General features: G+C 40.9%; 1 protein-coding gene across 1 annotated transcript in view; it reads left to right on the top strand.

The window, feature by feature from the left end:
* Positions 1-25,215, top strand: part of CAP2 (cyclase associated actin cytoskeleton regulatory protein 2) — a 42,733-nt gene that overhangs the window by 7,629 nt on the left and 9,889 nt on the right. Inside the window, exons 3-8 of the mRNA XM_032222742.1 lie at positions 1,427-1,527; positions 8,936-9,013; positions 16,700-16,843; positions 17,959-18,044; positions 19,169-19,274; positions 24,646-24,847. Coding sequence (XP_032078633.1) covers positions 1,427-1,527; positions 8,936-9,013; positions 16,700-16,843; positions 17,959-18,044; positions 19,169-19,274; positions 24,646-24,847 — 717 coding nt within the window. The remainder of the gene's footprint in view (positions 1-1,426; positions 1,528-8,935; positions 9,014-16,699; positions 16,844-17,958; positions 18,045-19,168; positions 19,275-24,645; positions 24,848-25,215) is intronic.

Here is a 25,215-nt window from a genome sequence, read left to right as displayed (position 1 = left end):
TTTATTTCCACATTAAGACTTTCAAAGGTTAGAAGGATAATGGAAGAAGGGACCCTGAAAGATTCATAAAAGGAATCCCACTGCTCGTGATGCTCTGTAGGGCCTCTCTTTTCTCCCATGACTAATTCAGGGCAGCCTCAAAGGTCCACGCTTCACTTGCATTAAGCATCTGGACAATCCTTCCAATTCCATTTCTTGCTAATGCTCAAAGGTCCTAGCCTGATAATAGGACACCTTAAGAAGCAATGGTTCATTTTCCTGATACTTGCTAACACTTGGATGTCCCAGCTTTGCTTTCTCTTCATCTCTGGGATGGGAATCTTCACACTTGAATGCATGTAGAGTTCACTTGAAGGAACTCCTCCTTCGGTCCTTTGCTTCAAGATAGCAGTGCATTTAAGTCACTGCTTCTGATGCTGGACAGGACATCGGCTATGACTCAGGGCATGTTATCCCACTCAGATGCTTCTTCTATGGCCAGCCAGGATGGTCAGTTCAGCTAATTCCAAATAATTCGTGGTGCTAACTGCCAGATTTAGTACTGCATACTCTCTCCATGACTTTGAATGTTACAGCTTATACAGTTGGCTCCTCCCCCCTTCAAATGCCACTCCTTTTAAAGAGCCAATCACTTACTAATTGTCTGCATTTCTTAAAAAAAAAAACTCTATATTTGTAGCATGTACAGTAGGTTGAAGGTAGAACTGGAGTCGCTCCTTTCCATTCCAAAGGCAGAAGGGCTTCTAGAACAATTTACTTGGATTCTACCTCTAGACATGGTGATTATTAGAACATGGATACTTCTCCCTTAACATTTTATACATTTACTTTATCAAGTGTTTTCAGTACATAGATATGTTGAAATATGTTGAATTATAGTACAAGAGAGTAGTTTTCAAAGAACTCTTCTGTTTTACCTAGGAAGAAAATTTGGTTTTAAATGCAAACTATTTCTATTCTCCTTTTCAGTCAGATTTGTAGCTACCGGTAGATATTATTGACAGGGGAATCTTTGGAACTAGATGTATGTTAATCAACTAAACTGAACATATTTTATTACTTGCTTTAATTACTTTATTACTTAAAAAGTAGATAGGGTTTAAATATACGGGTTCCAGAAAAGGAACCTTGTATTAGAATATAAAGATTGGAAGCAGCTCATCTTAAATCTATTTTACAAAATTTCATAATCACAGCTTTTGCATGCTATGTGGCAAGTAGTGTTACTCTGTATGAAAAAAAGATGGCCAAAAATCCATGTAAGAATAATCTGGACATTTTATAGCTCTGCTATGTTTGCTTCTGCAACAATTGCGTTTACAAACTGCTTTTTCAGTTGTATGAGATTTTCATGTTTGAATGTGAAATAAAGACCGTGAATGTAAAATTTTGGCCAGTTCTTTCAGTTCAGCATTTTTCCCCGCAGAGCTAGCACCATATGTTGAAGCTTTCGACCGACTCATGAATGAGAGCGTAGCTGAGTTTATAAAGAATAGCAGGATCCTTGATGGTGATATAAAGACTCATGTAAGTATTTATTAGTGGTGGGTTTCAAATTTTTTTAGAACCCCTTCTGTAGGTGTGCCTGCTTTGTGGGAGTGGCTTGCCGGCCATGTGGCTGGGTGGGAGTGGCTTGCCAGCCATGTGACTGGGTAGGAGTGGCTTGCCAGCCATGTGACTGGGTGGGAGTGGCTTGCCAGCCATGTAACTGGGTGGGTGTGGCCAACTTATAAAATGTGGTGAAACTCACTTAACAACACTCTTGCTTAGCAACCAAAATGTTGGCTCAAAAACTCTGGCATTTGAAGCACACAAGTCTTAAAGCTGTCAAGTTACAAGACCCTTGCACCCCTAACCCTTTAGAAAAAAAACCTCAGGGGTGTTCAAACTTGACAGCTTTAAGACTTGTGGACTTCAACTCCCAGAATTCCTCTTCTCACTCTTCATCTTGATGATGTGTGGACAGGCGGGGGGAGGGAGCTGGAACCGGTTCTAAACGGCACTGTAGATTTGTGGAACCTCTTCTATAGAAGAGGTTAGAACTGGCAGGAACCCACCCCTGGTATTTATTTTAATTATGAAGGTTTAATTTTCACAAAAAAGTGGGTCTTCTAGAAAGCCCAGTACTTGCTGAAATTTCAAGGGGTGAAGTAATAGCGGTCAAACCAAATCCAAACAGGAGTTCAATTCAGAACTTCCATATTTTAGCCAAAAACCGAGTTAAAGGTATAGAAAGTCAAATCCACCTTTCCCAATAGACAACTATAATTTACTTAATGTAAATATCCAACAAAAGCTTGCCAGAGAAAAGTGATTCAATTATAAAGGTTTTTGAAGGAATATAAATGGAAAGACCATTTACAATATAATACATTTTCAGACTTAAATTCAGTTTAACCAAACTCATATTTATTCCAAATACTCAGTTCTAGATCACTTGAAAACCTTTAGGAAAGTTTTTTGATATTCATGAATGAGAGCATAGCTGAATCAATGCCAACCCCAATTATACAAAAAATACTACCAATAATAATTATTACTATCAAAATACCAGTTAGTATCGAGTCTGATTTTGTAACATAACTAGACATGCTATCATATAATAGTGCAGTGACATTAGGAATTGTTCTGCATAGTGTATTTATATCATTATTTTTCTTTAGCTCTGCAACACATTTTCTGGAAGTTTATTAACTAAAGATGCATTGTAAAATAGAGACCCTGGTGTCTCTCAGTTAACTTGATCCAGCATCTGTGCTTTACCTTAGAAAGTCAAAGAAGGAATTCTTTTCTTCTACATATCTTATAGGCCACATGTCCCATGTATTATATGTTCAGCTGCTGCTGCTTTCATATCAGGAGTTGAAAAGAAAGTTGTATTAGGTTTCAGAAAACACCTGTTGTTCAGAAAACTGTCAGATACCTCACTAACTGGAGGAAACATTATATTATTTCATGGAATAAGCTTAGAGTATTTTTAAACATAATCTTATGCATAATTATGAGGGAGAAACCCAGTGAATTGAATTGAACTTTTAAAGTTAAACATTTGTAAGGTCTCACTAATGTGGTATCTATGTCCAACTTTGTGAATTTAATTTACTCAATGTGATCCGTTTACTTATACTGGGTTCTCAGTTGAATTAGGAATTTAAGTGATATTGATATTTAATAGGTACAATATATTTTGGCTGTTTATTTATCTGTAGTTTTTTTAATTTCTGTCTAGAAATCGTAAATGTTAACAGCTAAATTGAAAACTTCAAGCATAGGAGAGCAAGACATAAAAGTGTTTTAATTAAAATAACTTTAATTTATTAAAGCCTATACTGAAAAGAAAACCAACTTTTTTGAATCAAAAATCATACTAATTCACATGGAACCTTTTTGGGGCCAAAAGAATTGACAGGGTTGGTGTCCACCCACCCACACGTATATTTTAAAAGGATTTTTTTATTCTTAAATGGTTCCCTCCTCCTTATAAATAAAATAAAATACATAAATAAATCCTTGAATAATAGTTTTTTAAATTTTTTATTTAACTTGTTGAATTCAGCCATTGTGGAAACGTTGAGTTCTGGCTTGGCACAGGCTATGAAAAACGACACCCTATGTTGCATATAGCACATACCAGCAAGTTTATTTCAGCCACAAATCCCTCAACAAAGTTAGTCCCTCAAAATTGGGCTATGGAGGAATTTTGGATTTTCTTTAAGAGGTGAAATGGGTGCCAACCATCTCACCTTTTAAAAATTTGCAAGATACCCTTAAAAACCAAGGTTACTTGGGGTTCTGTCCATGTCTGTTTTTGAAGCACAGTACAGCTTTCATTATGCATGCAAAATCTATTGCAGTTGTTGGATCACCAAAAGTTTATTTCTTAATTTCCTTGTCAGACAAAACCATAAGGATGTAATACTTCTTTTATTCAATATCTTGTTTCTAATCCGACCTCAAACCTGTAATAAATAAATTTGAATTTTGATCTTTCCCCCACTTATTCAGCCCTCTTAAAAGGTTTTATGGACCATGCAAAAAGCGTGACCCGTCAAAACCGCGTTCCACAAAAGTGCGGTCGACGAAATCGCGTATGTGACGTCATCACAACGCGACGAAAAAGATCGAAAAATTGAAATAAAAATTAAATTACAGCAAGCCGATTCACATAAAGGTAAGGGTTAGGGTTAGGGTTAGGGTTAGGGTTAGGTTAAGGGTTAGGGTTAGGGTTAGGTTTAGAGCGTTAGCGTTACGTTTAGCGTTAGGTTAAGGGTTAGCGTTAGGTTTTTCGTTAGGTTAAGGGTTAGGTTTAGGGTTAGGTTTAGGGTTAGGTTAAGGGTTAGGTTTAGGGTTAGGTTTTGGGGGGTTAGGGTAAGGTTTTCGCTTTATTTTTACATTTTTCGATCTTTTTCGTCGCACTGTGATGACGTCACATACGCGCTTTCGTCCACCGCGATTTTGTCCGCGGTTTTGTGGTACAACCGCAAAAAGCAGCCAAGGTCCCCATAAGCTTGTACCTCACCTTATATACAGTATTTGAAAAGAAAAAAACCCAGAATGGATGACTCTTTTTTAATTATATTTGGGGATAGCAAAAATATCATTCTCAATTACTTGATTAGTAGGTAGGTGTTCTGAAATATCACAATTCAATTAATGATTTTGGGAGTTAGATTTGTAATAAGTGCTACAAAGCTTAAAGCATAACTCATTACACCTGGCTTAGGTGAATAACCTGTAGCCATTAGCTCAATATATAGCTTCCAAAAGGTCAGGGCTTCATTCTGAACCACTTCTTGAACTGGTGATTTGATAGATGTGTGGGTAACGAGCACCGGTATCAAGTTTGGCTAAAGGAGGAATGATAGCCACAGTTGTCAAGGGAACGTTTGCAATAATAGGTGTGAGTGAAACAAGTGACAATTTCTCAGTTGGACGTTCTCATGTGTTAAAACAAATACAAGGTTGGCTATTGTAGTACAGGTGGTCTTCAACTTCACAATAGTTCATTTAGTGATAGTTCAAAGTTACAATGGCACTGAAAAAAGTGACTTATGACGATTTTTCACACCTATGACTGTTGCAGCATCCTCATGGTCACGTGATTTACATTTGGATGCTTGACAACTGATTGATAGTTATGCAGTGTCGCGGGGGCCATGTGATCCTCTTTCGCGACCTTCTAATCATCCCTTTGGAACTATCTCCCCGTGGAGATTCGTACCCTCACCACCGTCCAGACCTTCCGCACAGCCCTCAAGATCTGGCTATCCCGTCAGGCCTGGGGATAAGATCCTAATCCGCCCCGTCCGAATGCTGAATGAATGTTGTGTTTTACTGTTTTATTTTATTTTATTCACACTTTATGTTTCTCTTGCACTACCTCCCACGAGTTGTAAGCCGCCCTGAGTCCCCTCAGGGAAAAGGGCGGCCTATAAATGCCAAATAAAACTCTAAACTCTCTAAAACTCTGACAACCAAAGTCAAAGGAGAAGCCAGATTCATTTAACAACTGTGCGACTAACTTAACAAGTTAGTTGTGTATGAAGATACTCCATCATCTAAGTCATGGGTGCTTTTTCAGGAGGCAACTGGACTTACTTGTTTTTTTCTTTGAAGACGTTTTGCTTCTCATCCAAGAAGCTTCTTCATCTCTCAAGTCTGAAGAAGCTTCTTGGATGAGAAGCAAAACGTCTGATGAAAAACCGGAAAGTCCAGTTGCCTCTTGAAAAAAACACCTTTGGGTTAACAAGTTGGGTAACCCAAGTATGGTAGACGCATCATCGCGCCTACCATTCCTGTTCTACTGTACCCATTTATTTGTACCCATTTCATTCATACTCATGTTTATTTTTATAGCAATAGGAATAGCAGTTAGACTTATATACCGCTTCATAGGACTTTCAGCCCTCTCTAAGCAGTTTACAGAGTCAGCATATCGCCCCCAACAACAATCCGGGTCCTCATTTTACCCACCTCGGAAGGATGGAAGGCTGAGTCAACCCTGAGCCGGTGAGATTTGAACAGACGAACTGCAAAACTGCAGTCAGCTGAAGTAGCCTGCAGTGCTGCATTTACCCACTGCGCCACCTCGGCTCCTCGGTATTACAGTTATACCTATTACCTTGTAAACGATTGACAAATCAAATAAATAAATAAATAGTTCACTTAAAAAATGCGGCAAAAAAAATTGTAAAATAGGGCAAAACTCACTTAACATAAATTTTGGACTCAGTTGTGGATGTAAATTGAGGACTACTTGTATAATAGATCTGACCTTAGTATTAGAGACAACGAGAAGCCATAGCTTCTGAAAAGGAGCGAGCCGCAGGGCTCTATGTGCTGCTGGCACAGGACTCATACCTTATGTTATCATGGGTTGTTTAACAAAGGTTAGGTAGAATAGGCAGAGCCCAAACCAACAAACTGGGTTAGGGTTTAGCATGGTATACGAAGAAGTCATCTATGAAGCTAGCCATCATCTCGTACCCCCAAGCCATGGAGCTGCAATAGAGCCGAGGTGGCGCAGTGGTTAGCATGCAGTACTTCAGGCCACTTCAGCTGACTGTTATCTGCAGTTCAGCGGTTCTAATCTCACCGGCTCAAGGTTGACTCAGCCTTCCATCCTTCTGAGGTGGGTGAAATGAGGACCCAGACTGTGGGGGCGATATGCTGATTCTGTAAACCGCGTAGAGAGGGCTGAAAGCCCTATGAAGCGGTATATAAGTCTAACTGCTATTGCTATTGCTAATGGAGACGGCTGTCCCGCCACTGTTGAGTAATGAAAAATTCAGCCATTCTGTTCAGCTCAGAAAACCAGGAAGCTGAGCAGGTGTACACATGGGTGGGCATCATATTGCCTTTCCTCTCGGGCAACAACATATCTTGGTTCTGTTTTGTTTTGCTTTATCCCATCCCTCTGACCCTTTTTAGAGAAATGCAAGTCAGTCTAGAGTTGGATGAATGGGCACGCTCAGTATACTATCGTTCTAATCAAGAACAATTCTGTCTTGTCTGGGTTTAGTTTCAGTTGATTACCCTTCATTCAGGGAATCAGGATATATGCTGGTTCAGTCTCCCCTGACATAGATTTGCCTGGTGTTTTTCTAAAGCCACTGCAGAGCCATTTATACAGAGGTCCATTGAAACGATTTACACTTCGAGCTTTTTTTTCACAGTGCCATTGTGATACAATTGTTCATGTTTATTTTGGAATGAAGTTTTTCTATGGCTCCCTTTGAATGTGCTAGTCAACAGTTTGAATTGATACTGAATGATATGAAGGTTGAAGTGATGATGGCATACAAAAAGATAATAGAGGAAAACAAATTACAAATAAATTACACAGGATGTGCAAAATAGTTTCCTTTGGTTGCCCTGTACATAATTTGTTGGAAGAATCTAAGATCTAATATTGTGAGACAGAAAATACATTTCTCTAATCCTTGATATACAATTTATAATTTATGAAATTATAAACATGATACTTTTCCCTTTTCTTGCTTTCTCTCAAATTAAAAATTGACAACATTTTAAACTTAAATGTTATTGACTCTCTTAAATGAGATTGAAAAAAAGAAAAACATCTGTTGGTTTTACCTAGTGATGTCTCTTTTTTTCTGTAAGCTATATATATTTACATCATTGCAAACAGTGGTGGGTTTCAAAAATTGTTCGAACCTACTCTGTGGGTGTGGCCTCCTTTGTGGGAGTGGCTTGCCGCCCATGTGACCGGATGGGAGTGGCTTGCCATCCATGTGACCGGGTATGAAGATGCCGACGACACTTGTCAGAACCACCTTAAATTACCTCACACACAGCACTGGCATGCATAAGAATATGATGTCAACTTCTTTTTTAAAAGGCATCTTTGGTTTGCATTAAAACAACTTCAACACACACAATGTTCTGATTGCACCACAAACGCAGTAGTCATCCTTACCTTTCACAGAGGCACTGAGTTTTATAAATATGAGCATGATAGCGTAGAATAATCATATCCAAGGACCAGTGGTGGGTTTAAAAAAATTTTGGAACCTCTTCTGTAGGTGTGGCCTGCTTTCCGGGTCCACTGGTGGAACCTCTTCTAACCGGTTCGGTAGATTTGACGAACCAATTCTACCGAATAGGTGCGAACTGGTAGGAACCCACCTCTGATTGCAAATAAAACAATAAAAATTGTGCTCATATATACAACTAGCCCTCAACTTGCAAGAGTTTAGTGACTGTTCAAAGTTACAAGAGCAACTGAAAAATGTGACTTATGACCGTTTTTCACATTTACGACCATTGCAGCATCCCCAGATTCATGTGAAAAAAATTCAGATGATTGGCAACGGGTTCCTATTTATGTTCATTGCTGTGTCCCAAAGTCATTTGGCGACATTCTGCCAAGGAAAGTCAATGGGGAAGCCAGATTCACAGTTTATTAACTTATCAATTGCAGTGATTCACTTAACAATTGTGGCAAGAAAGGTCATAAAATGGGGCAAAACTCACTTAACAAATGTCTCACTTAACAACATAAATTTTGGGCTGAATTGTGGTTGTACATTGAGGACTACCTGTATTAATCTTACTCACAAATTGCAGCACAAGGAAGGGAGATCACTGGTGAAAAGAAAATGGATGAAAGCAGAAATGGTTTCCGCCAGGAATGTATAGAAAATGGATGAACTTGATGAATGGATGGAAGGTCAAATGTTACCTTTACTTCTATATTACGAAGTGTGCTGCTCTGCTAGCAGATTTTAGAAACTACACTATAGCTTGGTTAGAGTACATGGGTTTGGATAAATAGGATTTGTGGAGCAAAGAGATTTGGATAGCTTAATCTAAGGGATTGTAACAGTCTCAGGTAGAGAAAGTCCTCTTAAAAGTGTTTGTTTTTAATTCTTTCAGTTCATAGCTTATTCCCTCGCTTATTCCTTTTTCACAGGCTGAAATGGTTCATGCTGCTTTCCAAGCTCAAAGGGCATTTCTTTGGTTGACCTCACGTTATCAAGAACCGCAGCAGGTAAGAAATATTGTGGTCACCTGAAATGTTCAAAGTTTTGTTGGTTGGTTTTTAAAAATGGGGGGAGTTGGCATGTTGTAAAGCAAAACAAAACCAGGCTCTTTAGCTTCATTTTATTTATTTATTTTTAAATCTGGGTTCCTGTCCTTATTTAAAAAATAAAAATGATTAGCTCCTGGAGCCCAGTGCTTTAGTTGGATGTATGCGCAGAACAAAAGATCATAGCATGGAGAATGGCAGATGAATTTCTGTAGGAGGATATAGGAGTCCCATAAATAAAGTTACTGTTAAGACTTTCCCAATCTTGGTTAAATATCTGGAAATATCTCAAAATTTCTTTTGATTCTCTAAGTAATAGTTCTGATAAAGTTGCGAGGCAAGAAACCTTTATTAAACGACAACTTAATTGCATATAAAAATTCACACACACACACACACCCCACACACCAGGGGTGGGTTTCAACCGGTTCGCGGCGGTCCCTGCGAACCGGTTGGTTGGCGAATCCGGAAGTAAGTAACTTCCGGGAACGGCGAAGGGCGCACCCGCCCGCCCGCGCTCCTTACCCGGTTTTGACGAGTTCTGCGCTTCCACGCATGCACAGGACGCATACAGCGCCTGCGCGATCCTCCAGGAGCAGCTGGAGCATCACACAGACGCTAGTACGCATGCGTGCACCGCACGCGTGCACGAGGACGCCGGCGGCCCCGTTCCAACCAAACCGGTTGGAACGGGGCGAGAAACCCACCCCTGCCACACACATACAATTACTGATCCATACTTTGCAAGATAATTGCTATGTAATTTTTTTTGGGGGGGGGGTTGACTGCATATTGTGCAAACCTTATTGAGATTTGCAAACCATAATTATTATGGTTTGGTTTGGTTTTTAGTTCGATCTAGTGGTTAAGGCACCAGCCTAGAAACCAGGAGACTGAGTTCTAGTCCCATTTTAGGCATGAAAGCCAGCTGGATGATTTTGGGCTAATCACTCTCACAGCAAAATACTTCACAGGGGTGTTGTGGAGAGAATAGAAGGAAGGAGTGTGTGGGTGTTCACTGCTTTGGGTTATTTATTAAAATAATAAAAGCAGGATATAAATAAATATGTAACATCCAGTTATATCATATTTAACAAATTATGATTAGCAAAGCATATTTTCATAAAATGGCCGAATGAGATATGACTGACATCTGCTTTGACTAAAACAAACCATGATTTAGTATGATGTCACAAGTTAATTATAATCGGGACTGTCTTAAATTATTTAAACAAATTTAGCATTCCTTATACTGAGATACCGTATATACTCGAGTATAGGCCGACCCGAATATAAGCCGAGGCACCTAATTTTACCACAAAAAACTGGAAAAGTTATTGACTCGAGTATAAGCCTAGGTTGGGAAATGCAGCAGCTACCGGTAAATTTCAAAAATAAAAATAGATACCAATAATGTTTTTGAATATTTATTTCAAAGAAAAACAGTAAACTAGCGGTGTATTCAATGAAATACTTCACTCACCTCATGATGCTGATGTCCCGCTGTGATGATGATGTCCCATGCAGCCGCGGGAGCGATGTCCCGCCTCCTATGACACACAGCACAGTGATTCCTATCATTGGATCACTGTACCAGAGGAGGTGGGACATCGCTATGTGGCTGCTTGCCATAACAAGGAGGAGGTGGGACATCGTTGCAGAGCGGCAGGAGGGGGAGGAAGGGGAATCGTAAGACAGCCCTGCATTACATTAGAACGTGAGGAGGGGGGATGGTGCGGTGTGCGCTGCGCGGCAAACTGACACAGAGGGAGAGGAAACTCACAGGGGCACCGGGCCATTCACGAGTGTCACCCAGCGGCATGGCCCCGCCCCTTTTTCTCCTCCATTTCGGGCAAATTTTTCACTGACTCGAGTATAAGCCGAGGCGGCTTTTTTCAGCCCAAAAAGTGGGCTGAAAAACTAGGCTTATACTTGAGTATATACAGTATATGGCATCTAATCTGATGTTGGAGAAAACCATGCTATGTACAAAGTGAGTGTAACTTTTTTTCTTACAAAACGCAAGGTAGCGGATTGATTCCAATATGGGACTTAAATAATTTACCCACCTTTATTACAATTTAATTCCTTTTCATTCAAGTAGGGAAAAGGGAGGAGAAAAAGTCAGTTCTTTAAAATAATTACTATTGTGCTACGGAAATAATAATCCAAGTACAGCAATGGAAGCAATAAAAGTCCAAAAGGGGAAAAAAAACAGAGCACCTGACAGCGTTCCAAGTATCATGTAGAATTAAATCAGAGTCCAAGGCAAAACGATCCTTAAAGTTCCAATTTAATAAAGCAGACATCTTAGCACATTGCTGTGGATTCCCAATTCTGGAAATTACATCAGAATTCCACCCAGTTAAAAGTTCATGATCTTGTCCCCACACCCACAATCCATCACATGGTCCAATCTTCTTCTTCTACACTGGCATCTCCACCAAGCTGCTTCCGGTCAGGTGTAAAAGTGCGGAGACAAAAGATGACCTTGGCTTCTAGTAAAGGATGACAACAATACATTGCACAATCCTACTCCTGTCTATTTCCCCCTCCCATCAACTATCGGTTTACTAATGAAACAGCATAATGAAATAAGAGAAAGGGTGGCAGGCCAAAAATCCGAACAAGAATATAATTGCAGGCCTGACAGCATCTATGAAACTCTTCAAAGATTGTCCTTCTCTCCTAAAAACCCACTAATCTTTTCTAAGACATTGACAGATTTAATGAAAGTAAATTGAGGCTAATTTTAATTAAATTTTCAGTAAAGGTCGTCCACGACTTACGACCACAATTGGCCCAAAATGTCTGTAGTTAAGTGAGACATTTGTTAAGTGAGATTTTCCCATTTTATGACCTTTCTAGCCACAGCTGTTATGTGAATCATTGCAATTGTTAAGTTAGTAACATGGTTGTTAAATTAATCTGGCTTTCCATTGACTTTGCTTATGAGAAGGTCACAAAAGGTGATCACATGACCCCTGGACACTGCAAATGTCATAAATATGCGTCAATTGCCAAGCACCCAAATTTTGATCAGATCACCAAGGCGATGCTGCAGTGGTTATAAATATGAAAAATGGTCATAAGCCAGAGACTTAACAACATGTATGAACTTCCAAGCTATAATACAATATTCTTAATTTCACATGCTGGCAAAATGCTGTCAAGAGCCAAGGTGGCGCAGTGGTTAAATGCAGCACTGCAGGCTACTGCTAAATCAGCAGGTCAGCGGTTCAAATCTCACCGGCTCAGGGTTGACTCAGCCTTCCATCCTTCCGAGGTGGGTAAAATGAGGACCCAGATTGTTGGGGGCAATATGCTGACTCTCTGTAAACCGCTTAGAGAGGCCTGAAAGGCCTATGAAGCGGTATATAAGTCTACTGCTATTGCTATTGCTATTGCTATTAAAATAATGTTTAGGATCATCCAACACAGATTAAAATCTGGAAAAGAGATGGCACATTCAAACAATTTGGTATTCTCCAGAATTTTGCACGCACACACCCCCACAATTCCTGGTAGCCCCCAAGTTAGCTATTAGTAATTTAGAACCTCTAGCAATGTTGATTAATATATAGGATGTGGTGAGTCCTCTAAGTAAAAGAAAAACTTTTTTTTTGCTGTCATGATAAGATGAAATATATTGAAGTGTAAAATTAACACAGCTGTATGTGTGTATGTAAAGCACAGCTGTCATGCAAAATAAATATTCTGTAACAAGGTTCGTCTGTTTCAGTAGCATTTTCTACTACAAGTGATATAATAGTTTCGTCTTGTTGAAAGCAATAAATATGTGTTGTAGGTTTCCAAATAGTGCATTACAGCATGAAGAAAACTCGATAGGAACAAAAGAGAAAATGCTTCGTTAATGTGACATCATCTGTTTTTTGTTTATACTTTAAGCTAAAGTAACAAACTTAAACAAAACCCAGACAGGTAGGAGAAGCATTAATTTTCATCAGAATTCCCAGGGAATAGAAAAGCATGTTAAGATGACAGCAACCTTTAAAAATGCAAGCAGTTGTGTCATTGAGCTTTGCAGACAGTTTTTAAACTGGTAGATTGGTGATCATGTCTTCACGGCTTTGCAAATATTCAGAAACAGTGTGTGTGTGTGTGTGTGTGTGGTGGGGGGTTATTGCACAATTTATCCTAAAGTAATAACAGAAAACAAAACCATTAGCATTCTGAAGCATTTAGAATTCTTTAGTTCAAATGTAGTATCCCATGCCCAAAAGTCACAAAGAAATGTTTGTTGATTGTGATTTTTCTGAGATATGTTTCTGCTAGCAAGGCTTACATTTTATTCCATCTTAAAGCGCCTGTCATTTCCCTGCATCTGCAAAAATAGCAAGAGCCAAGAAGATAATTCCAGCTGGCATGTCAATCCTGTAACAACTACAATAAATTACTTAGCAGAGTGAATGCTTTGTTCCTTTTTATGGTTATGTTCTATATTTGTATGTGAAGTGGAAATGGTCACATGAGAAAACCATCATCTGATACTACAGTTTACGTTGTACTAGCTGGCGAGTAGCTACTGCCTGCAAAATTACTCTTCGGAAAGCTGCGATTTAAACTTTTCTACTTATTTGGAATTTGTTTCGAATGCTCCAAGCAATAGGTTAAAAACAACTGTAAATGATCGTTTAAGTAAACAAGAAGTGGGAAGTTATTTTTAAAACATTTTGGAACTGGAATAAAATAAAACTAAAGTTATTATTATGTATAAAGAATTCCCACTAAAATACAGTTTCCCTCACTGTATGTGGTTTCTGTTTATGTGATTCTCTGTTATGCAATTGATCATTTCCATTCAAGAAATCACTTTATGCAGAGAAAACAGTGCTATTATGTGATTTATGCCAGTATATTCCATTTGTTATTAAGAACCAATGTGATGTACTGTTTAAGGCATCAGGCTAGAAACCAGGAGACAATGAGTTCTACTCCCATCTTAGGCACAAAACCAGCTGATCTTGAGCCAGTCACTGTCTCTCAACCTCATGACAGAACCAATGGCAAACTGAGGAAAGATTCTGAAATCTAGTCAAGAAAATAACTTCAGGGACTAATCCAGGCAGTCAAAACTGACTTGAAGGCACAAAATAAAAAAGTTCATTTGCACCAACGATCTAGAAACATATCAAGACTTCTTCCCACCAAAACTGCTTGTATTTTCCTAGCGAAACCCCTTTCTATCCTCCCTTATGCATTTATAATTAGGTTGTGCTGTTGTTCTAGTGGTGCATGTTCAATTCCATAGCAATAGCACTTTGACCAGTGGTGGGATTCAGCCAGTTCGCACCCATTCGGGAGAACCGGTTGTTAACTTTCAGAGAACCGGTTGTTGGAAGAAATCTCCTTTTGGTTTTTTCCATTTTTGCAGGGCTAATCCTGTAAGGAAGGCAGGAAGGGAACATTCTGGTGTTGTTTCTGGCCTAATCTTTATTGCCCTGCTTACAGAAACTGCCTCTCTGGTTAACCCTTATTACCATTGTAACAACTAAGGCGAAGCATCCATCGACCTGAGTGACTTTGAGTTGGCTACGCCCACACGGTCACATGACCACTGGTCCACGCCTACCCAGCTGGTCATTAGGGCAGAGAACCGGTTGTTAAATTATTTGAATCCCACCACTGACTTAGATTTATATACCGCTTCACAGTGCTGTACAACTTTCTTAAGCGGTTTACAGAATCAGCATATTGCCCCCCCCCCACAATCTGGGTCCTCATTTTGCCAACCTCAAAAGGATGGAAAGCTGAGTGAACCTTGAGCCGGTAAGAATCAAACTGCTGGCAGTCGCGGAATTAGCCTGCACTATTGCATTTCAACCATTGCGCCACCACGGCTCTTCCTACCAATTGTACTATGGGATTAAAACAGCTATTAAATATCTTACCAAACTTCCTTACCCAAAGGGACCTCTCCAGCACTAGAAACAAAGGGGAAACTATTAATTTGTGCTGAAGCTGGTGGAGAATCCTCGCCCTAGGATAAGCTTTTTAAACCTGAGTGAATCTACTCTGCACAAAAATTGAAGAATGCTAATGAAATTTCACAGTGCTGCGATGCGTTTCACCTCTTTAGCTGCCATGAGAACGGTGCACGTTAGAAAAAACAGCTTAAAAAGATTGACAAAATGGTTTCTCTGTACATAAAATATGAGACAAAGTGGGGGGAAGTCAGTGGGGGGTTTCAAAAATTTTTGGAACCTCTTCTGTAGGTGTGGCCTGCTTTCCGGGTCCACTGGTGGAACCTCTTCTAACCGGTTCGGTAGATTTGACGAACCGGTTTTACCGAATAGGTGCAAACTGGTAGGAACCCACCTCTGGGGAAAGTGTTCGTGTAAGGTAGTGCTTAAAAATAAGGCTCTAAAAATGGTATCAAGGTAGATAGATACAGAATTAGCCATCCAGAAATGTAAGATCTGAACTATGTAATTTAGGATAATTCCTATTAAACATATTACAGCAAGGTTTTTGTTTCTGTTTTTTGTTCTGAGCTTTTTGCAATTTCCTATATGGCTCTAGACATTTTTATGGCTTTACGAATGAGATAACTTTTGAATCATAGACATTCAATATTACTTAAAATGACTGTCTTTACTTATTAAATATGGATGACTTATTTTCCTAAAAAGGATAAATTTCTATAAGCACTAATTGTCTGGGTCTTTGATAACTTTGATATCTTCTGGACTATTCTTAAAGCTAGTGCTATCAGGGTAGAATTTTAGAAATATTTATGAATCCTCTTGGTAGAATGAACAGGAAGGCCCCTAGCAGAGGTGGGTTCCTACCAGTTCGCACCTATTCGGTAGAACCGGTTCGTCAAATCTACTGAACTGGTTAGAAGAGGTTCCACCAGTGGACCCGGAAAGCAGGCCACACCTACAGAAGAGGTTCCAAAAATTTTTGAAACCCACCACTGGTCCTTGGATATGATTATTCTACACTATCATGCTCATATTTATAAAACTCAGTCCTCTGTGAAAGGTAAGGATGACTACTGCGTTTGTGGTGCAATCAGAACATTGCGTGTGTTGAAGTTGTTTTAACGCAAACCAAAAATGCCTTTTAAAAAACAAGTTGACATCATATTCTTATGCATGGCAGTGCTGTGTGGGAGGTAATTTAAGGTGGTTCTGACAAGTGTCGTCGGCATCTTCATATCCGGTCACATGGGCGGCAAGCCACTCCCACAAAGGAGGCCACACCCACAGAGTAGGTTTGAACAATTTTTGAAACCCACCACTGGCTCCTAGATATATAACAACTGAAAGACATTTTACCTCACAAGACAAATTCATCATGTAAGAACCTTAAAAGGCCCAGGAAGTTGATTTTTTAGTTTAGAGTCTATCTATATTTCATCACTCGGTATAATCCCAAATATTTCAAAACACATCATATCATCATCGCATTAGACACATGACTTCTCTGATAGCAGAAGCGTTTTTAGAGCTGGGTAGCTTTAACACACTGAACAAAAGTTGAGAAGATCTCAGTTTCAATAATGACAATAAAATTGGTTTGTGTATGCGTGCGTGCGCGCACCACATGCATGCACATACACATACAAAAAGAAACATTTCTGTTCCTGCTACTGATTTCTTCATTTTGTTTATACTGCAGAATGAAGTTGCCATTCTTCTAAAACCAATATCGGAAAAGATTCAGCAAATTCAGACGTTCAGAGAGAGAAATCGTGGAAGCAATATGTTTAATCATCTGTCTGCTGTCAGCGAAAGTATTCCAGCTCTTGGATGGATAACAATCGTAAGTCCTAAATTTTAGAAGTGGACATTTAAAAAAAACAACAACCCAGTTTTTTCACCCTTATCTGTTCTGACCCCCCTTATCCCACACCAACACACACTCCAAGCCAAAGATAAGTTACGGCATTTAATTAACAGACAGACAGTCCTTGGCAGCAAACCGGCACAGACAAGCTTGGGCAGCAATCCAGCACAGATAAGGCTTGGCAGCAATCCATCTTACCAAGCTCACAATAATGTTCTCCGACATTAATTCCTGCGTTGACTTCTGCAAGAGGGGCGTGTGCACAAGCAGTCCTTTTTATAGTCTGGAGAAGAGCCTAATGACCACCAGCTGAGTGCAATTACCTCCTGTACTTGTGCAACTGTTCCTGACGCCTATTAGCTCTTCGGTGCTGTGCATACAGGAACAACTCACTGCTAGCATCCGGCTCACTCTCCCTTATCTCCTCCCCACTGGTCCAAGGCTCAGGTGCCTCCTGGTGCCAACCAGCCTCTTTGCGCTCTGTTCGGAGTTGGAATCCTGTCCAGGGTCCTCCACATCCTCCAGAGCCGACTCATAGGGCCCCTCGCTGTCGGAGTCTGGTGGCAGCTCCAGCGGCTCCTGCTGGGCCACAACACTTATCTATTATGCAACCTTGGGTTGGTTTGACTCTCATTCAGGCCTCATTGTTTGCAGATATTTGTTGAATGGGACTTTATCCCTCAATAGTGAGATTGGCGGGTGGAAACATTTAGTTGACTTGACCAATGGAAATGTTATTGGATCTGTTTAGTACATGGCTAAGAGATCACCAGGCCTGTCGCCTAAACTGTGAAGTCATGAACGCATTCCTGAAATAAGGCAGTGGCAAATATTCCAGACTGCTTCCATATTGCTGCCAAGGAAATTTGCAAGCATAGTCCTAAACAGTTATCTGGTGTCATGAAGTGACCTTACTTTTCTTAGAGAACAAGGTCAGCAAAACAGGATTCCACAAGGCTCTGATATATCTACGTTTCTTAAAAATAGCTATCAGTCATCATCCCCCTGCCCCATAATTACATTTACCTTTTCTTTCTCTCTTAAAAATCGATTCCTGTGGTTTTACACAATGCTCCTGTGTTCTCTTTTAGTCTGCTAAGCCAGGGCCTTACGTAAAGGAGATGAATGATGCTGCTACATTTTATACTAATAGGGTGTTAAAAGACTACAAGCATAGGTAAGTTAATACTCCCCACCACCACCTCCATCAACCAATTTAGCTACTTTACTTTGGCTGGTGTGTCTGAATTATTACATTCTAAAGCAGGGGCGTGCAACTTTAAGACTTGCAGACTTCAACTCCCAAAATTCTGGGAATTAAAGTCTGCAAATCTTAAGCGTTAACACACATAGCATTACACACCCACACTAACTGACACAGCACCTCATTCACCACCTCACACATTCATCCCAACCCTCTGTTGCAGCATCAGATACCCCATGCTGCACATACCATGTACCCTCCCCTCTTATGTATCCCCTAACCCCCTCCTGGGAAAAGCCACTTACCTGCCTTCAAGCCTGAGAATTCAAACTTCCTGCTGGGTTATCTACTTGCACGGGTGTCAAAATCACCGTGTCACGTGACCAGGGGTGGGTTTCAACCGGTTCGCGGCGGTCCCTGCGAACCGGTTGGTCGGCGAACCTGGAAGTAAGTAACTTCCGGGAACGGCGACTGGCCCACCTGCCCGCCCGCGCTCCTTACCCGGTTTTTACGAGTTCTGCGCTTCCACGCATGCGCAGGACGCATACAGCGCCTGCGCGATCCTCCAGGAGCAGCTGGAGCATCGCACAGATGCTAGTACGCATGTGTGCGCACGTGCACGAGGATGCTGCCGGCCCCGTTCCAACTGAACCGGTTGGAACGGGGCGAGAAACCCACCCCTGCACGTGACCTTTCATGATGTTTTTCCCCTTCGCGGAGCTGGGATGGGTGTGGCCTGTTTGTGATGCATCTGGACCGCTGGCTGTCAGTTTGACACCCCTGCTCTACTGACTTTTATTGTGGGAAACCGGTAAGAAATGTCTCATCTGGATTCAGTTAATGATGACAACTGGGATGCAGATATTGCCATCATTAATCAGTAGAGTCTCACTTTTTAACCCAGCATGTAGGTGACATAATTTTCTCTCCTAATTGCTGCCCCAAGTCAAGGAATACCTTTATTGAATTTCAGTAGGTAGCTTTTTAAACATGATTCAAGTGATTACAAATTACCATCAGTGGCAGTTCTCTCCTTGTCTTGAAGGTGAGAAGGGATCCTAAAGAACATGTTCAAATACGCTTTTATTGTGTTATAGTGATTTGCGTCACATTGATTGGGTGAAATCATTCCTGAATATTTGGACAGAGCTTCAAGCATACATAAAAGAATATCACACCACTGGGCTCATCTGGAGTAAAACTGTAAGTACTATATTCCTTAACTTTCCACTGTGGAAAAAAAAAGAGAATTCATACATTATTGTACAGCAGTGTTCCCAAAGTAGTGTTGGAGGGGGTTAAAATTATTCTTGAACTAAGAGAAAAAACAAAAATATCATTTTGGTTCCCAGCAACTATGTATATTTCCAGGACAAAGATCTTTATGAAATGAGTTAGGAGAAGGTTTTAAATGTTCTATCTCTTAGTGTCTGATTCCATAATTGACTGTTTCTAAGAAAATTAGGAAAACTATATGCAGGTAATCTTCAAGTTGTGATGGCCGTAGAGCCAGGAACTCTGTTGCTAAGTCACAGTTGTAGAATGGAACTTCATGTGACCACATTACTTAGTGAAGGCAATTATGTCAGTTAAACAAAGACCATGCGTGTTATTAAGAGAGGACCTCAGGGACCTTGGAGTCCTAATGGACAATCAATTAAATATGAGCCAGCAGTGTGTGGCAGCAGCCAAAAAAGCCAATGCAATCCTAACAGAGGAATTGAATCAAGATCACATGAGGTTCTGGTACCACTCCATAAAGCCTTAGTAAGGGCACACCTAGAATATTATATTGGGTTTCCTGCTCGAGCATTGGGTTGTTCTAGATGACTTACAAGGTCCCTTACAACTCTGTTATTCAGTATTCTGATCATATCTCCTGATCTGATCATATCTCCTGCTGGATTCCGTATTGGCTTGGCTCTCCAGCAGGGATCATTAGAAACTGCAGTCATGTGACTGTGACTCACTACGATGTCATAATTGTGAGCTGGGTGCCAATCACCCTGATCTTAATCATGTGACTGTGGAGATGCTGCAAGGACCAGAACTCCCAAGGAACCACCATAATTCCTCTTGTTGAGCACTGTTGTAACTTTGAACCCATTGCGGAATGAATGGTTGTAACCCAAGGACTATCTGTATACTTGGATCAGTGATGGGATTCAAAAAATTTTACTACCGGTTCTGTGGGCATGGCTTGGTTGGCATGACAGGGGAAGGATACTGCAAAATCCCTATTCCCTCCCGATCAGTTGGGACTCAGGAGGCAGAGAATAGATGGAGGTGGGGCCAGTCAGAGGTGGTATTTGCCAGTTCTCCGAACTACTCAAAATTTCTTCTGCCGGTTCTCCACCTGCTGAATACCATCTCTGACTTGGATCTAGATTTTAAACATTTAATCATCACAAAGAACAACATGTCCCAGCCAAGCCAATTATATTGGTTGTGTTTCTTCCCCATTTTGTTCATGCATTCTTTTGCAACTTTACCTAACTTGGGTTTTGAAAATTACTTAAATAGCCTTTTCTGTGTATTTTAATACACAGAGTTCAGTTTATGGCTTCTGTAAAATCATCATCATTCCCCAGGCATGTTACAGGTTCTCAAGAGTTGACCTTGTCTTCATGCAGCAGGTGTTTGCTATTGCTAGCAATTCATTAGATTAAATCTGAGCAGATGTTTTAACAATAAATCTTTATAAACAGCTTATAAAAACTATTTAGCACAAATGTTTACAATGTCTGTCTCCTAGGTTTATGTCAGCTGCCTCCTTGGGGGACAGCTGTTCTCTTGTTATTGTCCATTATTTCAAATGGTAATACATTGTGCCAAACTAATAATATATGATAATACTTGTGCCAAAATATTTATTGGAGGTTGCTACATATCATTTTCACATTAATTTTCAGGGAAACGATTATGTCAAATGGATGAATATCAGGTTTTAAATGGAAGTTATAGTAATAAGCCAAAATTAGTGTTTCATGAATGACAGCAGTAACTAAAAAGCTTGTCTCTAGAATTCACTTGGAATTTGTAAATGGAGAAGAGATGAGAGTGTTAGACTTCTTAATTCTCTTCTTCTCCCGCTAAAGATCACATTTAAAAACTGGAGTAGAAATACAATGTGCAAAGATACTGATTAATAATCCTCACACAGTGACTGAGTGGCTGTGCTGATAAATTATAAGGAGGTATGTTTGGTTTTGGCTGAACCATTGCATTTTTAAGTACAGCTTCCAGCTTTAGCATGTTTCACCGATGGTTGTTGATATGTAAAGGTAACATTTTGTGAGCAATGCGATATTTGTCATAGCAACATAGCCAATTTCATTGGGTCATTAATACTGAACTGGCAAAGGTGCTCTAATGCTTAACGTATATTCTAGACAAGATGAGAGACACACAGATCAAACAAACAATCAATCAATCATAAAAGTCCCTAGGCAATTTGTTATGCCTTTTGCAGTAAGGCATGACTTCAGAGGTGAAATCAACTTACCTTCGCTACCGGTTTGCAAATGTGAGCGCGCGCGGGGGACTTTCCGCGCATGCGCAGAGCGTCATGGGACATGATGATGTCAGGGTGGGTGGGCGGAGCCTCCCACCGCAGCCGCTAACGGTTCGCCTGAACCGGATAGAACCATTCAATTTTCACCCCTGCATGACTTCCTTTGATTGTGGTTTTTGAACAAGACAGAGTGGCTCGATATACATATAACACAAAGCCATAGATCCTTAATAAATCTCATGGCTTTGTTCATGTTTTGTTTTGTTATTGCTTAGCACAGCCCTTGAGGAGTGTGGTGGCACACGTGGTTAGAACGCTGGGTTGGCAAACAGCAGGCCCACGTTCGAGACCCGAGTGCTACTGTGTGACGGGGTGTGCTTCTGTCATTTGCTCCAGCTCCTGCCCACCTTGCAGTTCGAAAGCGTGCAAACGTGAGTAGATAAATAGGTACCACTTGAGTGGGCGCATTAATAGGGACATGAAAGGAGCCGCCAACTGGGCCTCTCCAAGGCAACAGTGATGTCACTGGATAATCTTTTCAACCCAGAAGCGCCTTGGTGCTTGAATGTGAAGCACAGCACTTTTGTTCCTCTTGCAGCTTCCTCTCCTCAGGCTAGAGGTGGAAACTGACAGCAGTTTCCTGCCCTTTTGAGGTAGGAAACATGAAAATGACATTATAAGCTCTAAAATAGGCACACCAGAGTTCAAAAATAAAAGAAATCCACCAAATGTTTGAGCCTTTGTGAACTATGTGTATCTTGCCTACCTGTCCGTATTTTTAAAAACCCCTAACTCTCTCTTGGACAGATATTTGTATCAGTGGTGGGTTTCAAAAATTGTTCGAACCTGCTCTGTGGGTGTGGCCTCCTTTGTGGGAGTGGCTTGCCGCCCATGTGACCGGATGGGAGTGGCTTGCCACCCATGTGACCAGATATGAAGATGCCGACGACACTTGTCAGAACCACTTTAAATTACCTCACACACAGCACTGGCATGCATAAGAATATGATGTAAACTTGTTTTTTAAAAGGCATCTTTGGTTTGCGTTAAAACAACTTCAACACACGCAATGTTCTGATTGCACCACAAACGCAGTAGTCATCCTTACCTTTCACAGAGGCACTGAGTTTTATAAATATGAGCATGATAGTGTAGAATAATCATATCCAAGGACCAGTGGTGGGTTTCAAAAAATTTTGGAAGCTCTTCTGTAGGTGTGGCCTGCTTTCCGGGTCCACTGGTGGAACCTCTTCTAACCGGTTTGGTAGATTTGACGAACCGGTTCTACCGAATAGGTGCGAACTGGTAGGAACCCACCTCTGATTTGTATTTATTTCTTAAGGATATTAATTCTGCCTGCCTTAAACCAGATTAATTTGTAGGTGTTTATTCTAAGTTTTCTAAGTTTATCTTTAGTGTACTTGTTCACAAATATATATCTTCTCAACATCTGAAAAATGCTTATGTTTTAACTGAACGTCCACTTAACATCAATTAGTAAAATCCTGAAAGAATAAAATCTCATTCAGTTGGTGAAAAGGCTCTAGTCCTATAAAGTTTTGTATGCTTCATATAATTACGGAGTCCTATATTGTTCTGTTCATTCATATGCCCAGACATAAAAAAGAGACTGTGAAGCTCAGAAGATCATATAACAACCTACTAGAACAGGTGGGCCATGGCCCAGAGATGTAGATCTTTGGTTAAGGTGTTTCTTCTGTAAATGTGCACTAGTGTTGTCTTTATAAAGCTTAAATGTTACACCACCTGTTTTCAAGCTGCAACGAAAGTCTAGTTGCCAGGTGAAATAGCTGATGGGCAAAGGCAGTCCTCAACTTACAGACTCACAATTGAGCCTAAAATTTCTGTTTTAAGTGAGACATTTGTTAAGTGAAATTTGCCCTATTTTACAACCTTTCTTGCCACAGTTGTTAAGTGAATCACTGCAATTGTTAAGTTAGTGACATGGCTGTAAAGTGAATCTGGCTTCCTCGTTGACTTTGCTTGTCACAAAAGGGGATCCCATGACTCTGCAACACTGCAACCGTCACAAGTATGAGTCAACTGCCGATCATTTGATCAACTTTCAACTTTTAATAGACTTGTATGCCGCCCAATCCCGAAGGACTCCGGGCGGCTCACATAAAAGCAGTTTAAAAATATTAAAAAAGATTAAAACATAAGACAGAGCGACTTAAAAACAGAAAACACAACATACACTCAGTTTTTAAAAGGGGCTGAAGTTCAATCAAGATCAACAGCCCCAGGCCTGCCGGAACAGCCAGGTCTTAACAGACTTACGGAAGGCCAGAAGAGTAGGGAGGGTCCGGATCTCAGGAGGTAGATCGTTCCAAAGGGCCGGAGCAGCAACAGAGAAGGCTCTCCCCCGAGGAGCCGCCAGCCGGCACTGCGTAGCCGATGGCACCCGGAGAAGGCCCGTCCTGTGCGATCTTATTGGGCGCTGGGAGGTATGTTGCAGGAGGCGGTCTCGGAGATATCCAGGTCCTAGGCCATGTAGGGCTTTAAAGGTAATAACCAGCACCTTGAAGTGTGTCCGGAGACAGATGGGAAGCCAGTGCAGCTCGCGGAGGATAGGTGTAACATGGGTGTACCTAGGTACACCCATTATCGCTCGCGCGGCTGCATTCTGGACCAATTGTAGTCTCCGGACACTCTTTAGGGGCAGCCCCATGTAGAGCGTGTTACAGTAGTCGAGCCTTGAGGTGACAAGGGCATGAGTGATCATTTGGAGTGCCTCCCGGTCCAGGTAGGGCCGCAACTGGTGCACCAGGCGAACCTGGGCAAAAGCTCCCCTGGTCACAGCTGACAAATGGATACAGGATCATGCGGATGTTGCTACGCTTGTAAGTGTGGAAAATGGTCATGCTTCATTTTTCTAGTGATGTTGCAAGTCGGCGACTACCTGTATGGCTGTTATAGAGAAATATCTCCTCTTTTTTGTCTATTAGCTGAATTGTTCATTTGGTTGTTTTACAACATGGGAGTAAAATTACACTTTACAAAAACTCCATCTGTTTTCTTTCAAAACAATATAATTAGGGTCCAGTAGCATCAGCAGCATCAAGTTTTCCTGCTGTAGGGAACAAACAAGGCCTCCCTCCTCCTCCACCGCCACTTCCTCCGCCCCCTCCGCCCCCAGGACCTCCTCCTGCCATCGATACAGAAAATGCAAAAGATGATGCCACCGCATCTCGTTCAGCTTTATTTGCACAATTGAACCAGGGAGAAACAATTACTAAAGGTATGAAGCCTACCATAAACTTAGCACCTCTTCAAACCGTTTCTCTCTACGTTTCCTCATAAAAGTTAAAAACAGTTGCTTTCATGAATGCAAACATCTTGATGCTAAAAATGCTTAACTTGGGAATCTGACACTGCAGACACTTCTGGTGAAGAAATGGTGAGCTGAACATCCCTGAAGCAGTGGGGACGGCATTTATGATGGAGATTGGCAGCCAGGTGTTGGATCATGGCTGGCGAAACCTTCTGGAGAAAGTTGAGATTGTGAGATTGCCCATATGTACTCCAGACAGTTCCTTCTTGTGAGTAGGCTACAGGAACCCAAGTTTTAGTGGTTGGCTTATGTGAGCGGCTGGGAGTCAAGGGATT

Source organism: Thamnophis elegans, chromosome 8 (assembly GCF_009769535.1).
Source record: "Thamnophis elegans isolate rThaEle1 chromosome 8, rThaEle1.pri, whole genome shotgun sequence".
NCBI classification, from domain to species: domain Eukaryota; kingdom Metazoa; phylum Chordata; class Lepidosauria; order Squamata; family Colubridae; genus Thamnophis; species Thamnophis elegans.
Note: the sequence above shows the minus strand (reverse complement) of the source record. Positions and strands in the feature narration are given on the sequence as shown.